General features: G+C 38.8%; 1 protein-coding gene across 1 annotated transcript in view; it reads left to right on the top strand.

The window, feature by feature from the left end:
* The window catches only part of FSIP1 (fibrous sheath interacting protein 1), a 208,875-nt gene that overhangs the window by 176,639 nt on the left and 18,420 nt on the right, over positions 1-13,816 (top strand). Inside the window, exon 11 of the mRNA XM_019968497.2 lies at positions 12,267-12,777. Within this exon, the coding sequence (XP_019824056.2) occupies positions 12,267-12,777 (511 nt within the window). The remainder of the gene's footprint in view (positions 1-12,266; positions 12,778-13,816) is intronic.

Raw genomic sequence — 13,816 nt, 5'->3', positions numbered from 1 at the left:
CAACTGAGTGTTCTCTTTGCTTGGGGCTTTCTAAATAATACTGCCATAATGAGATCCTTCACAGCAAAAGGCAGAAGAGCTGTTCTCGGAGCAGCTGATGAATGTGGCACTGATGGCCGCTCTCTCTGGAAAGCAAAAGTCCTCTTGGTCAGAGCCTGTAGGCTTTGTTCAACCCATTGACAGGCCGTGTGAGGCGGCCAGGTGCTACGTTTAGGGCCATGCTGTATCTCCACTTATTTCAGCACCCCTAGAGATAGCCTCCTTTGTGGTCTTGTGGGCTGGGCGTGAGTGGTAGTCAGTTATCCTCCTCAACACCTGTTGGATATACCCCCCTGACCTTATAGGAGCGCTTGTTGGGGATGGTCCTGTACTGACCGCAGCACTTCTGCCTGCAGGCTAGCCTAGAGAGTGCATATTGAAGATCCCAGAGACAGGGTTCTAAGATCACCTTCTCCTTAATGGGAAGTTTAGATGATGTCAAGAGAAGTATTTAAAGTTTTAGGGAGGCAGCCCTGTGGGCATACAAAGGTTCTTTAGGTTCTTGTTTTTTGGGCTTTTTTTTTTTTTTTTTTCATTGGAGTTATGGCACCCCACTCCAGTACTCTTGCCTGGAAAATCCATGGACGGAGGAGCCTGGTAGGCTGCAGTCCATGGGGTCGCTAAGAGTCAGACACGACTGAGCGAATTCACTTTCACTTTTCACTTTCATGCATTGGAGAAGGAAATGGCAACCCACTCCAGTGTTCTTGCCTGGAGAATCCCAGGGACAGGGAAGCCTGGTGGGCTGCCGTCTATGGGGTCGCACAGAGTCGGACACGACTGAAGCGACTTAGCAGCAGCAGAGTTGATTAACAATGTTAGTTTCACATGTACAGGTTTCATCAAAGTAATTCAGTTATGCATGCATCTATTCTTTTTCCATTTAGGTTATTACAGAGTATTGAGCAGAGTTCCCTGTGCTATATAGTAGGTCCTTATTGGTTATCTATTTTGATGATACCAAATTTCTCTAACTTGACTCAAGTCCCGGCTGACCTCTGACAAAAGGGTGAGGCTTGATCTGGACTCTGGCCCACATTTAAGCATTTAAGTAGGTAGTGGCCGTCTTGACTTCTGACCCCATCATGACTTCCTCTGACCCAACTTATCTCTACATAGTAAAGATAAACTTCAAACTGAGAGTAGAGAAAACCATGCAAATGATTTTCACAACTGTTACTGTGCAATAAATCAGCAATCTTGCCTAGCAGTGAGACATGGTTGTTTTAAAAGTGACATGCAGGATTTATTTCTCCAGGGAGTGGGGGGTGGGTGGGTGGTCCAGCCCCCTGTGACCAGAAAAAAATGCGTTGTGTGCAGGCTTGTCCACCTCATTGCCAACAATGTCCTGGTTAAGCTTTGTTTTGTTGGGAAAATGTAGGGCAGGAGTGCCAGGCTCTTTCCAGCTGTGGAGTTGTATCCCAAGCCTTGTTTCTTCAAAGAAAGTGACAGATGTGTTAAAGAGGGGCCATTCCAATGTGTTGCTCAGTGCAAAGGGAATCTGATTGAAGTGGACCTACTGTTTCTATCCTAGAAAATAGCAACTGCTGACAATCCTAAAATGATAGTTTTCCCCCAGAATGGAAAGATGAGAGCTCCCTTTCCCCATCATTGTTTTATGAACCAAAGTTGTGAAGTCGATCTAGCTCTCCATCTGCACCCTTCTGACTATGTCCCCAACTAAAGCTCAGTTCTTGGCCCCTTTTCAAATTGGATGAATGGAGAATCCCATACCTTGGTTCTAGCTCCTCCCATCCATGCCCACCCTTCCTTTATACACTGGGATTCTGCTGGCATCCCACCCTTCTCATCCTCTTAGAAACAGAAAGCCTGATTTCATGGAGAGCAGCTCTGGTACCGAGGCTGGGAAAAAACCATCACTGAGCGCTCAGGGGCACAGCAGCCTTTCATTGAGCAAACGCATCAGGCAAACCCTCCCAGGCCCTGCCTCGCCCAGCCATTTGGGGAAGATAGGTGGCCTGGGCAAGGGCAGTGTCCTGTGCTACATAGTTCCTTTGACATGCAGGCCTTGCGTCAAATCAGGCTTCCAACACCACTGCAACATTCGTGAACTCACTTCGGAACCACTTGTCTTGACCTGTTTCACACTCTGTTATTCTGTCCACAGATTCTCCGGCTTCTGACCTGAGGGCTGACTCATTTTCCTGTTTACAACCTTGCCTCAGCCCTCATTCCTAATGTTTTACATAGTTTCTCTGGCAATGACCTTTGCTTTCCTTTTAACTAGAGTTCAGATTCTCCTCTGGCCGGACTACTTCTGAGTATTCTGGGTGAAAATATGCCAGATCTTGCTTGGTCCCCAGGACCTTTGTGACCTCCTGAAGAGTGTTGTACCTGCCAGACTTGCCTCTATGCAGTTGGGGCAGTCTCAGTGTAAGAGAGAAAGAGGGAGGAATAGGATAAAGAGGAAAGGAGCTAAGGGGAAAGGGAAAGGGAAGTCGCTCAGTCATGTGTGACTCTGCGACCCCGTGGACTGCAGCCTACCAGGCTCCTCCGTCCATGGGATTTTCCAGGCAAGAGTACTGGAATGGGGTGATGAATAAGTTCACTCCTTCTGTGAATTCCTTGGCAGTGCATCCTGGTTGATGCAGACATTAAACAGAATACTAATCACTTACCCTCACCATTTTTTTAGACTTTACTCTTAAGAGCCTCAACTAGTGATATGACTCTATTGAGCCTATGTGAGCAGATTGGTGGTATGTCAACTTGCAAATGCTGTTCTGTAGTCCAACTATAAGTCTTACTATTCTATCCCAAGTGATTATTTTCTGACAAGTAATTCTGCTTTTATATCTCAGTGAGCTATTCAATGAATGCTCAGACTGAATGAGATTGGTGAAGTTCAGCAACACCTTGATTCTTAATCCTTTACACTTTATTAAATGTCAGGTCCCTTCTATTGTTTATTTACTTAATAGCAATTTCAAAAGTTGCACAATGATCAATAGATCCCTCTCTGCTCATGCCTTCTTCTTTGGGAAATACCCCTTACCCCAAAACATGGACTTGAATGGCCAAGTTCATACCATGTGACCCTCACCACAGGTGATTGGACGAGTGGTTGAACACTTGAAACTGACATGGGTCAGTCTGTCACCTGGTCAATGACCAACTCAGTTATCTTGCTTAAAAATTTGAGCTAATGGACATAAAGACCATGGTCAGTCATTGGTGGGTGTTAGACTCAACATCATGTCGAGTGCAGGCAAGAGTTAATTCATGCTACCTGGTCAAACTGAGGTTGTGAGAGAGCAGAAACCATTAATAAACAGAGAAAGCTCATTTGGAGAGAGGAGGTTGGATCGAACAAGCAGTTGAGACCACAGGGACTTAGTAAGAGAACAAGATGAAGAAGATGACTTTGGTTCCTGGGGGCTTCTCAGCTCCAGACCCCAAGAGGCCTGTTGATAGTTCATTTCCTGCTTGTTGATGACTTCAGCAAACCATCCATGAGATGACTTCTTAGATCTTTCATCAATACTCACCTCTACTGCCTGAATAAAGAGTTTTCCAGGCAAGCAAAAGCTAAAGGATTAGTTCATCATTCCCTACCTTGTTTTTTTGAGATAAGGATTTCTGTTCCTTGTGGCTAAAAACCTTTGATTACACCACTACTTAGGTGTTGCCAGCAATGGCTGCAACAAAGAGTTGTAAACTTATATATTGGTAATTAAGCAAAAGGTGGAATGTTTTCTAGTTGCTTCTTTTAAAGTAGAACTTGATGTCATTTAAAGCTGTTTACATCCATACTCTTGCTGTTAATCATTTAGGATGTTCCAGTTTTCCACCCTTTTCTCATTTGTGATCATTGTATTGGCTTTATAGGGTGTGTCTTCAGGAACTTAACATTGTGGGCGGGAAAATGCACATCAGACATAAGCTTACATCAAAGGACAAAATTGCCTTTGCTAGTTTATAATGCTTGACTTTCTGGTTATCTGCACCAGAGATGTAATCTTGATTGCCTTGTCAATAAATCCAGTGTGAAATGAGTAGAGATTTTTATGGCTGGGGAAATCCAGTTACAGAGCATAGTATGGGAGGCAGGGATGAGGGTGAGGTAATCCACAGTCTGTGATCCCTCTCCAGCAATTACAAGTTGCACTCCCCATCAGATTGAGCTCCTACATCAAACTGGTGTTTGTATGGGTGGAGAAGTGTAAACAGTGGGCACCCTGGGAATGGAGCTGAGGTTGTCTTTTTTTTTTTCCTCCCTGAAATGAACTGAAGGAGAGGACACTGTATAAATCTGGGAAAGATACTAAGCTAGTGTGGGTAATAAAGTCCAAAGTTAAGTGAAATAATCTACAGGAAGAGTTTTTAATATCTGAGGGAATGGACTGAAGAATGAAGCTCAGTTTGGAAAAGGACATGTAGAGAATGGTAGAGGGAGAACTCATTTATAGTGAGAGGCTGTGTAGCCTGGTAGTTAAATATGTAGGCGGACCCAAACTACTTGGATTCAAGTTCCACTACTTACTAGTTGTATGCCCAAGGACAGTTTTCTTAATTTCTTATTGCTTTAGTTCTTCATCTATAAAATGGGAATAGCAATAGTATCTACATAGATTTGTTATGAAGATTTAAGGAATTGATACATGTAAGGTGCATAGGGCAGTATTGGCCCAAAGTAGGTGCTTAGTGAATGCTGGTTATTATTCTGTAAGACATCACCTGGGGTGCCAACAAGACCAGCAAGATGCGTGAGAACTAAGACCACAAGTGGTCTGTAGTATTTTTTTTCTAAGGAGAAAATCGAATACATTTACTCATTGACTCTGGAGTGTGTCTGTTTTGACTAAAACAAGAAAGAAGATCCATAAAAAGGTTACTAAAATGAGGATGGGAAAAGAGGGGCTTTCATAGAAGGAGAGAAAATAGATTGGGCTCTGGTCTGGAAAAATGAAGACTGAAATGCTCTATGGTGAATTTCATAAAGGACAGGAATAGCATGAATAAATAACTTGTTTATGAAATACTGGAAAATTAGAGCTGGCATGAAAGATGAATACTTTGAGGTGAGGACTTGAACAGATGGTTACTTGACTGTGCTTGCACAGTGAGTCATTCAGCTAATGGAGCTCTTTAGGTCAGAGTTTCAAAGCAAACTGGATGAAGGATATGGATTATGGCCCCTGCACTATCAAGGGTCATCAGGGATATTTGTTATAAGACCCAGTTTAGTCCCATTCAGCATTTGTAAATAACTTATATTAATGTAGTACTTAGCCATTTCAAAAACTCAGCAGCCTTAATTCATTTGATTCCCACAATACTGATTTACTGAGCTTAGATCGTGGGCAAGGTTCTGCAGAGAATCAAAAGATGAGAAAGATGGCTTGTGATGGCTTGTGTTGTGTCTGATATAATTACCACTACGAAACACTGTGATGAATTTAATTTAATCTGCAGGCTTAATATACTTGGTTCACTTTTACTTATAATGTTTTGAGACTAGAGGATTTTTCATTATTTTTTGAGTTCAAGATTGGTATTGTGAAGAAATTCAAGAAATACAAGTTCTCTTTTTGTGATATTTTGTCTTCATAAATTCTATCCAGGTCATATTCTGAGGTACAATTGAACATCTCATATTTGTTTTTAATTTTGGAGTAGTTATTCACAGAAAGCACTTTTGTAGCTGAAAGTTAATGCAGAGTTCTTCAGTTCCCTATTTCATAGCTGCATGAAATGGGTCCTTAAGTGACATGAACAAGGTGGGAAAGCTTTGACTAAAGCCCAAGTTCTAGTCTTCTAGGTTTTCTTTCCCATCAAACTGCTTCTCCCAGAGGATCAGGGTGATTGTAGTTGAGCTTATTTATCTGTGTGTATTTGTGTGTGTGTGTGTGTGTGTGTGTGTGTATTTGTATATGCACGTGCTTAGTTACTTCAGTCATGTCCAACTCTTTGCAACCCTGTTGACTGTAGCCTGTCAAGCTTCTCTGTCCATGGGATTCTCCAGGCAAGAATACTGGAGTGGATAGCCATGCCCTCCTCCACATTTCTGTGCTTTATCTTGGAGCACTCAGGAGTAAATGTACTATGGACCCAGTGAGGCTTAAGCTCCAGAGCCCCTTTCTTGTATGAACCTTGAGTGGGGAGAGGAAGCTAGGTTGTAATCAGGAAACATTTCTATATGAGCATTTTTGGTAAATGATCTAAAGAGATAACATAAGAGATGAACTTGATTTTCCAAGCCTCCATTAAGTTGCTGTGATCTTTTCACATTCTAAAGAAAAAGAAACTCACTCTTGTACCTATTTTCTATTTGTATTTTTGTATTGTTTTTCTTAAAGAAGTACCTTTCCCCTGCTACAAGATTATATAAATTTCAGGCTCCTTGAAATCTGGATAGGCTTCTGATACCCAAAGATATAGCTGGTTGACATAAGACAAACACCAACAGACATAAAATGAGAAATTGACAGTAACACAATAATAGTAGGAGACTTTCACACCCCACTCGCACCAAGAGACAGATCATCAAAACAGAAAATTAATAGGAAACACAAGTCTTAATATAAATAGTGATGACCAGGGTAACCAAAAATTGTGATTTGACTGTTTTGGTAAAATGGTAGGAAAGAGAAGGGATATTTGAAGTAGCAAAGTTCAATCTTTGGCTACTGTTAAAATAAGTCAGCATATAATTGATGTAATAATTATTACAATTATTACAATTATAATTGATGTAATAATACGATGCTACTGTAATAATACAGTAGCATTGTATGATTGATATGAAATGTGAGGTATTGACACAAAACTGATCAATTAGGAAAGAAAACTATTAAGAAACAGTATGAAGTCAATGGCAGGAGAAAACTTCTAAGGAATTAAAAGGGGTTGACTCTGAAAAACAAAACTAAAGAGTGGGGACACAGGGGACAAAGAGCTACCATATTTGCTTAAACATTTAAACAGTTATTTCTTTAGCATTTTATTACTTTGAGAAAATTTAAAGTAACTTAAAACATAAAAATAAAAGTGCTATTCAAAATTTTAAATAAAATTAAAAATAATAATTTGAAATATTAAAATGAAATTCCAACCAGCTCTTTTTTTCCTTGTATAATATTTTTAATTTTATTTTAAATATTTTATTAAAGGATAATTGCTTTACAGAATTTTGCTGTTTTCTGTCAGACCTCAACATGAATCAGCCACAGGTATACATATATTCCCTATGTTTTGAAATGCCCTCCCATCTCCCTCCCCATCCCACCCCTCTCTGTTGATACAGAGCCCCTGTTTGAGTTTCCTGAGCCATACAGCAAATTCCCGTTGGCTATCTATTTTACATATGATAATGTAAGTTTCCATGTTACTCTTTCCATACATCTCACCCTCTCCTCCCCTCTCTTCATGTCCATATTCTCTATGTCTGTTTCTCCACTGCTGCCCTGTAAATAAATTCTTCAGTACTATTTTTCTAGATTCCATATATGTGCGTTAGAATATGATATTTGTCTTTCTGACTCACTTCACTCTGTATAATAGGTTCTAGGTTCATCCACCCCGTTAGAACTGACTCAAATGCATTCCTTTTTATGGCTGAGTTATATTCCATTGTGTATATGTACCACAATTTCTTTATCCATTCATCTGTCAATGGACATCTAGGTTGCTTCCATGTTCTAGCTATTGTAAAAAGTGCTGCAGTGAACAATGGGATACATGTGTCTTTTTCAATTTTGGTTTCCTCAGGGTATATGCCTATGAGTGGGATTGCTGGGTCATATGGTGGTTTTATTCCTAGTTTTTTAAGGAATCTCCATACCATCTTCCATAAGGGCTCTCTCTATTAATTTACATTCCCACCAACAGTGCAAGAGCATTCCTTTTTCTCCACACCCTCTCCAGCATTTATTCTTTGTAGACTTTTTGATGATGGCCATTCTGACTGGTGTGAGGTGATATCTCATTGTGGTTTTGATTTGCATAAGGGATTGGGGGCAGGAGGAGAAGGGGACGAAAGAGGATGAGATGGCTGGATGGCATCACTGACTCGAGGGGCATGAGTCTGAGTGAACTCCAGGAGTTGGTGATGGACAGGGAGGCCTGGCGTGCTGCGATTCATGGGGTCACAAAGAGTCAAACACGACTGAGCGTCTGAACTGAACTGAACTGAATAATGAGCGATGTTGAGCATCATTTCATGTGTTAGCCATCTGTATGTCTTCTTTGCAGAAATGTCTGTTTAGGTCTTTTTCCCACTTTTTGATTGGGTTGTTTGTTTTTCTGGCATTGAGTTGCATGAGCTGCTTGTATATTTTGGAAATTAATCCTTTGTCAGATGTTTCATTTACTATTATTTTCTCCCATTCTGAGGGTTGTCTTTTAACCTTGCTTATAGTTTCCTTTGCTGTGCAAAAGCTTTTACATTAATCAGGTTCCACTTGTTTACTTCTGTTTTTATTTCCTTTACTCTAGGAGGTGGGTCATAGAGGATCTTGCTTTGATTTATGTCATTGAGTGTTCTGCCTGTGTTTCCTCTAAGAGTTTTATAGTTTCTGGTCTTGTATTTAGGTCTTTAATCCATTTTGAGTTTATCTTTGTGTATGGTGTTAGGAAGTGTTCTAATTTCATTCTTTTACATGTAGTTGTCCAGTTTTTCCAGCACCATTTATTGACGAGGCTGTGTTTGCCCCATTGTGTATTCTTGCCTCCTTTGTCAAATATAAGCTACCCATAGGTGCATGGGTTTATTTCTGGGCTTTCTATCTCATTCCATTGGTCTATATTTCTGTTTTTGTGCCAATACCATAGTGTCTTGAGGACTGTAGCTTTGTAGTATAATCTGAAGTCAGGAATGTTGATTCCTCCAGCTCCATTCTTTATTCTCAAGACTGCTTTGGCTATATGGGGTCTTTTGTGTTTCCATATGAATTGTGAAATTTTTTGTTCTAGTTCTGTGAAAAATGTCATTGGTAATTGGATAGGGATCTATCTCATTGAATCTGTAGATTACATTTGGTAGTATAGTCATTTTCACAATATTGATTCTCCTACCCAGGAACTTGGAATATCTCTCCGTTTATGTCATCTTTGATTTCTTCCAACAGTATCTTATAATTTTCTGTGTACAGTTCTTTTGTCTCCTTAGGTAAATTTATTCCTAGATATTTAATTCTTTTTGTTGAATGGGATTGATTCTTTAATGTCTCTTTCTGATTTTTCATTGTTACTATATAGAAATGCAAGTGATTTCTGTCTGTTGACTTTGTATCCTGCAACTTTGCTAAATCCACTGATTAGCTCTAGTAATTTTCTGATACTTTCTTTAGGCTTTTCTATGTACAGTATCATGTCATCTGCAAACAGTGAGAGCTTTACTTCTTCTTTTCTGATCTGGATTCCTTTTATTTCTTTTTCTTCTCTGAATGCTGTAGCTAGGACTTCCAGAACTATGTTGAATAATAGTGGTGAAAGTGGACACCCTTGTCTTGTTCCTGATCTTAGGGGGAATGCTTTCAGTATGTCATAATTGAGAATAATGTTTGCTGTAGCCTTATCATATATGGCCTTTACTATGGTGAGGTAGGTTCCTTCTATGCCCATTTTTTGAAGAGTTTTAATCATAAATGGGTGCTGAATTTTGTCAAAGGCTTTTTCTGCATCTGTTGAGATTATGGTATGGTTTCTAACCTTTTGATTTGTTAAGGTAGTATATCACATTGATTGATTTGTGTAGATTGAAGAAACCTTGCATTCCTGGAATAAACCCAATTTGATCATGGTGTATGAGCTTTTTGATGTGTTGCTGAATTTTGTTTGCTAAAATTTTGTTGAGGATTTTTGCATCTATGTTCATCAGTGATATTGGGCTGTAGTTTTCTTTTTTTGTGTTGTCTTTGTCTGGTTTTGGTATCAGGGTAATGGTGGCCTCATAGAATAAGTTTGGAAGTGTTCCTTTCTTCTGCAGTTTTTTGAAACAGCTTTAGAAGGAGAGGCATTAGCTCTTCTCTAAATGTTTGATAGAATTATCCTGTGAAGCCATCTAGTCCTAGGCTTTTGTTTTTTGGGAGATTTTTGATCACAGCTCCAATTTCAGTGCTTGTAAGTAGTATTGTATAGTATCCTTTCTTGTACAACTTTTTTTGTTTGTCATAGAGTTAATAAATATATTATTTTCTTTTGCTTATTTTTCTGTAATCTCTCTGAAAAACTACCTTTCCTTTCTTTTCATATAGCTTCTTGTTTTTTCAGAGTTCACAATTATTTTTCCTTTGACTTAATTTTCTGTGTATCTAGCTAAATAAATCTTTGGAACTTCTAAGCATTTATCCTATCAATATTATTTTGGGACGTGGTCAAACATATCAGATAATCTACGAATTTTCCACCGCCCCCTTTTTTATTTCCTCCCAGAGACCTCCTTCCATATTCCTTCACCCTCTTGCTCCAGGATGGACTGATTTTATTCTAAGGTCTGGAAATTTCATATGTTAAGCCTTTGGTTTGATGTTTGCTGAGGATAACAATCAGTGGACCATTTCTAAATCCTAGCGAATTGTTTATGCATTGCAAGGAATTTTATATAAGCAGTTTTTGAAGGTGTATTTTAGTTATCTGGTATCATATAAGGACTGCTTTCATTTTCTAGCTGTCTAGCTTCACATAGTTGGGTGAAGGAAATGCTGCTAGTAATGGATAAAGTACTACATCTGGATACCTGAAATGTCTAGTGATTAAAAGTAGGATTTGCTAATATATGATACAACTCTTTTTTTTCTTTAGAAAAGCTACAACTCCTATTTTTTTTTGTCATGCACATTAGCCTTAAGGTGAAATACCTGAATTTTGAATCCCAGATGATTATTAAGAATATATTCCCAGATAATTTCTTGTTACTTTTAAACTCTTAATGGTACTTGCCAGTATGAAACTTGGTTTTTAATATATGGAAGTTAAATATAATTTTAAAACATGATATATTTTAAAAGCACGATATGAAGTTCTTTTTACATGCTACTTTTTGTTAGCTACATTAGAGGCATTACACAGTTATGGGGAATTAACTATACTAGTTCCATGATAGCTCCCCACCAATACTTTGTAAATGCAGAATATTCGGTTAATTCTTACTGTGTACTACAGATTAGACCAATAACATTGTTTTACTTTATTGAAGTAAAAGTTAAAGTCGTTACAAGTCATGATTAGGTTTTCTTATGGGGACTTCTTGTTGTCAGATAATTCACTCCCCTGTAAAGGAGGATTAATGTTATCATAGATAATCACTATGTAAATCAGGTACAGTGCTAATTCTTTAAAGAAGGAGAATTTTTTTCAGTGTCTTTCAGTATATTTCAATCATGTTCCTTTCCAATCATTGTTGCAATTCAGGTGGCATGCTGTTCAGTTGAATTCTTGTAGAACACATAGCTCTATAATTTTGTTTGATTAATTTTGTTTCCTGAGAACATTACTGGAAGAGAAAAAAAATGTTTTGAAATCTTTACTATCTTGTTTGAAACAATCAATCCTGATAATGTTTACAAACAGAGATAAATGATCAAATCCTCCTCCCAGAGTGCACTGCTGTTGGGATGCCCCTGGCCTCTGTCTAGACCTGTAGCACTGAAGCCACTGCACATCTCAGGATGCATCACCCCCTCTCCCTTCCTTCTCTGTCTTCCGTAGTATTGTCCACTGAAAGCTGTAGACAGACATAGGAGTGGTGAATCCCCAGGGGCAGGTTAATCCACCCTGTTTGCCTGAGTTAAGGAATTGGGTGGTGATAGGGTTCATACCCAGAAATGGAGGAAACAGAGAAACACCAACTAGATATTGTGGCAGAATTTCTTGCTTTCTATCAAAGAAGTGGTTACTTACTAACCCTGCTTGATGCCCCAAGACTTAAAAAATTGAAGGGTTTTTCTAATATCTTCATTTCAGCCCAAGGTTATTACTATATGTGAAGTGTTAGTGGTTAGTTTGGTGCAGTAATTTGTTTCCATCAGTGTCATGGGACTTTTCCTGGATTTTGGTATGTGTGATTGATTCTAAGCTTCTTCTCTAAGTGTGTTGTACACTTCCCCTGCAATTTTGAATGGCTTAAAATGAATGATTGTACTATTTGGGTGTTTTGTGTAAAGGATTTTCTGTTACTTGCATTTATATTGTATTACTGAAAGCTTACCAAAGATAAATGTGTTTACTCATTCAACTGACTGAAAACTTTTGGTTTGTCTTATCAGTTAGATTCAACATCACTTCTCTCTGAGGAACAGTTAAGGTGTCTTCTGGATGAATGCTCGTTCAAACAAAAATCCACAGTTAGACTGTCTCCAGAACGAGAAGAGAAAGACATTGAGGATGTGATACCTGAGTTCCCCCAACTTTCTGGATCTAGTCTCTCTGAGTCATTAAACAGGTCAAAAACAAAGGTTAGAAGCACTGAAGTGGAGGACATAAATGTGCCCAGGAATGTAGAATGTGCAACATCCAGAGGCTACTTTCTCACCAAAGCCTTGACTGGGCATCACATGTCACCAGCTCTTCTCCTTGAAGCAGAGAATGTGAAATGCCTTCAGTTTTCTGAGGACAAGGTTATTAGTGATGCAGAAGACTACTTTATGTCTAAGACTCTGGGCATCGGGAGACTGAAAAGGCCCTCTTTCTTGGACGATCCGCTGTATGGCATCAGTGTGAGCCTTTCATCTGAAGACCAACATGTGAAACTCAGCCCTCCAGAGAAACTCAAACCAGGTGAGGCTTGGAGAATACGCTGAAAATAATCTTTACTAAAATCTCAATATAAAGGTAATACAGTTCAAAATATAGTAGGATAAGGAGGTATCCTTGAATGTCACAGATGGGTCAATTAAGAGCATGCTAACATAAGAACATATTTTTTAATGTTTCTATCAGATCATTGTTGGGATTAGTACTTTTACAAAATACATTATTTTTAATAACTAATGCCATTATTAGTTATGGTAGTTATGGTTATCCAGAAAGCAGTGTTGATTTCAGAAGAAAAGAGAAATTAGTTTGAATGGCTACAAATAATTTGAGTAGATTTGCTTAGTATTTTAGCTTCCAGATATCAGTGGTGAATATTTGTTCCGAGGAATGAATTCGTGGAATGCTGTGTATCATTGTGGTTTTGTTAGTTTTGGTATACAAACTTCCCCTCCCAGCTACTTGTATATTGTCAGGGTTTTTTTTTTTTTTTTTTTTGATCGAGTGTTGCATCTTACCAATGGTACAAAATACCAATACTACGGGCAGTTTTTTGGATATAAACAAATATTCAATTATTTATGTTACAGGTCTAACATGGTCTGTGTTATATTTGTTGAGTTTATAAACTCAAACTTTGAAGTTAAATAGCTTCAACTTTTGCTCTCATGTAGGTTAAAATATATTTCCTATTACCTATTAAATCTATAATCTATTAATTCTGAACTAACTCCTTAGCCCTGTATTTCTAACTGCCATCTGGATATGAACTCAAACTAATTTCCTCATCCTTCCCTCTCAACTCAGATTTTCCTCTTGACTTCCATTTCCTCAATCACCCAGGCTTAAAATGTGAGTCATCATTGATTCTTCCCTTTCCCTCGCTTCCCACTTCCAGTCTTCAAATCTTGTTTGTTCTGCTTCTGCACTGTCTCCCATGTCCATCACTCCCTTGCTGTTCCTGCCCTCTCAGCTGGATCAGTGCAGGAACCTGATCAGGTATGCCTGCTCTGCTGTCTCTTCTCCTGCCATTGTCAGCCACCTAAACTTATTCCCCCAAAGT

The sequence above is a fragment of the Bos indicus genome, chromosome 10, assembly GCF_029378745.1.
Source record: "Bos indicus isolate NIAB-ARS_2022 breed Sahiwal x Tharparkar chromosome 10, NIAB-ARS_B.indTharparkar_mat_pri_1.0, whole genome shotgun sequence".
NCBI lineage: Eukaryota > Metazoa > Chordata > Mammalia > Artiodactyla > Bovidae > Bos > Bos indicus.
The sequence above is the reverse complement of the archived record's forward strand: the minus strand, read 5'-3'. Positions and strand labels throughout refer to the sequence as shown.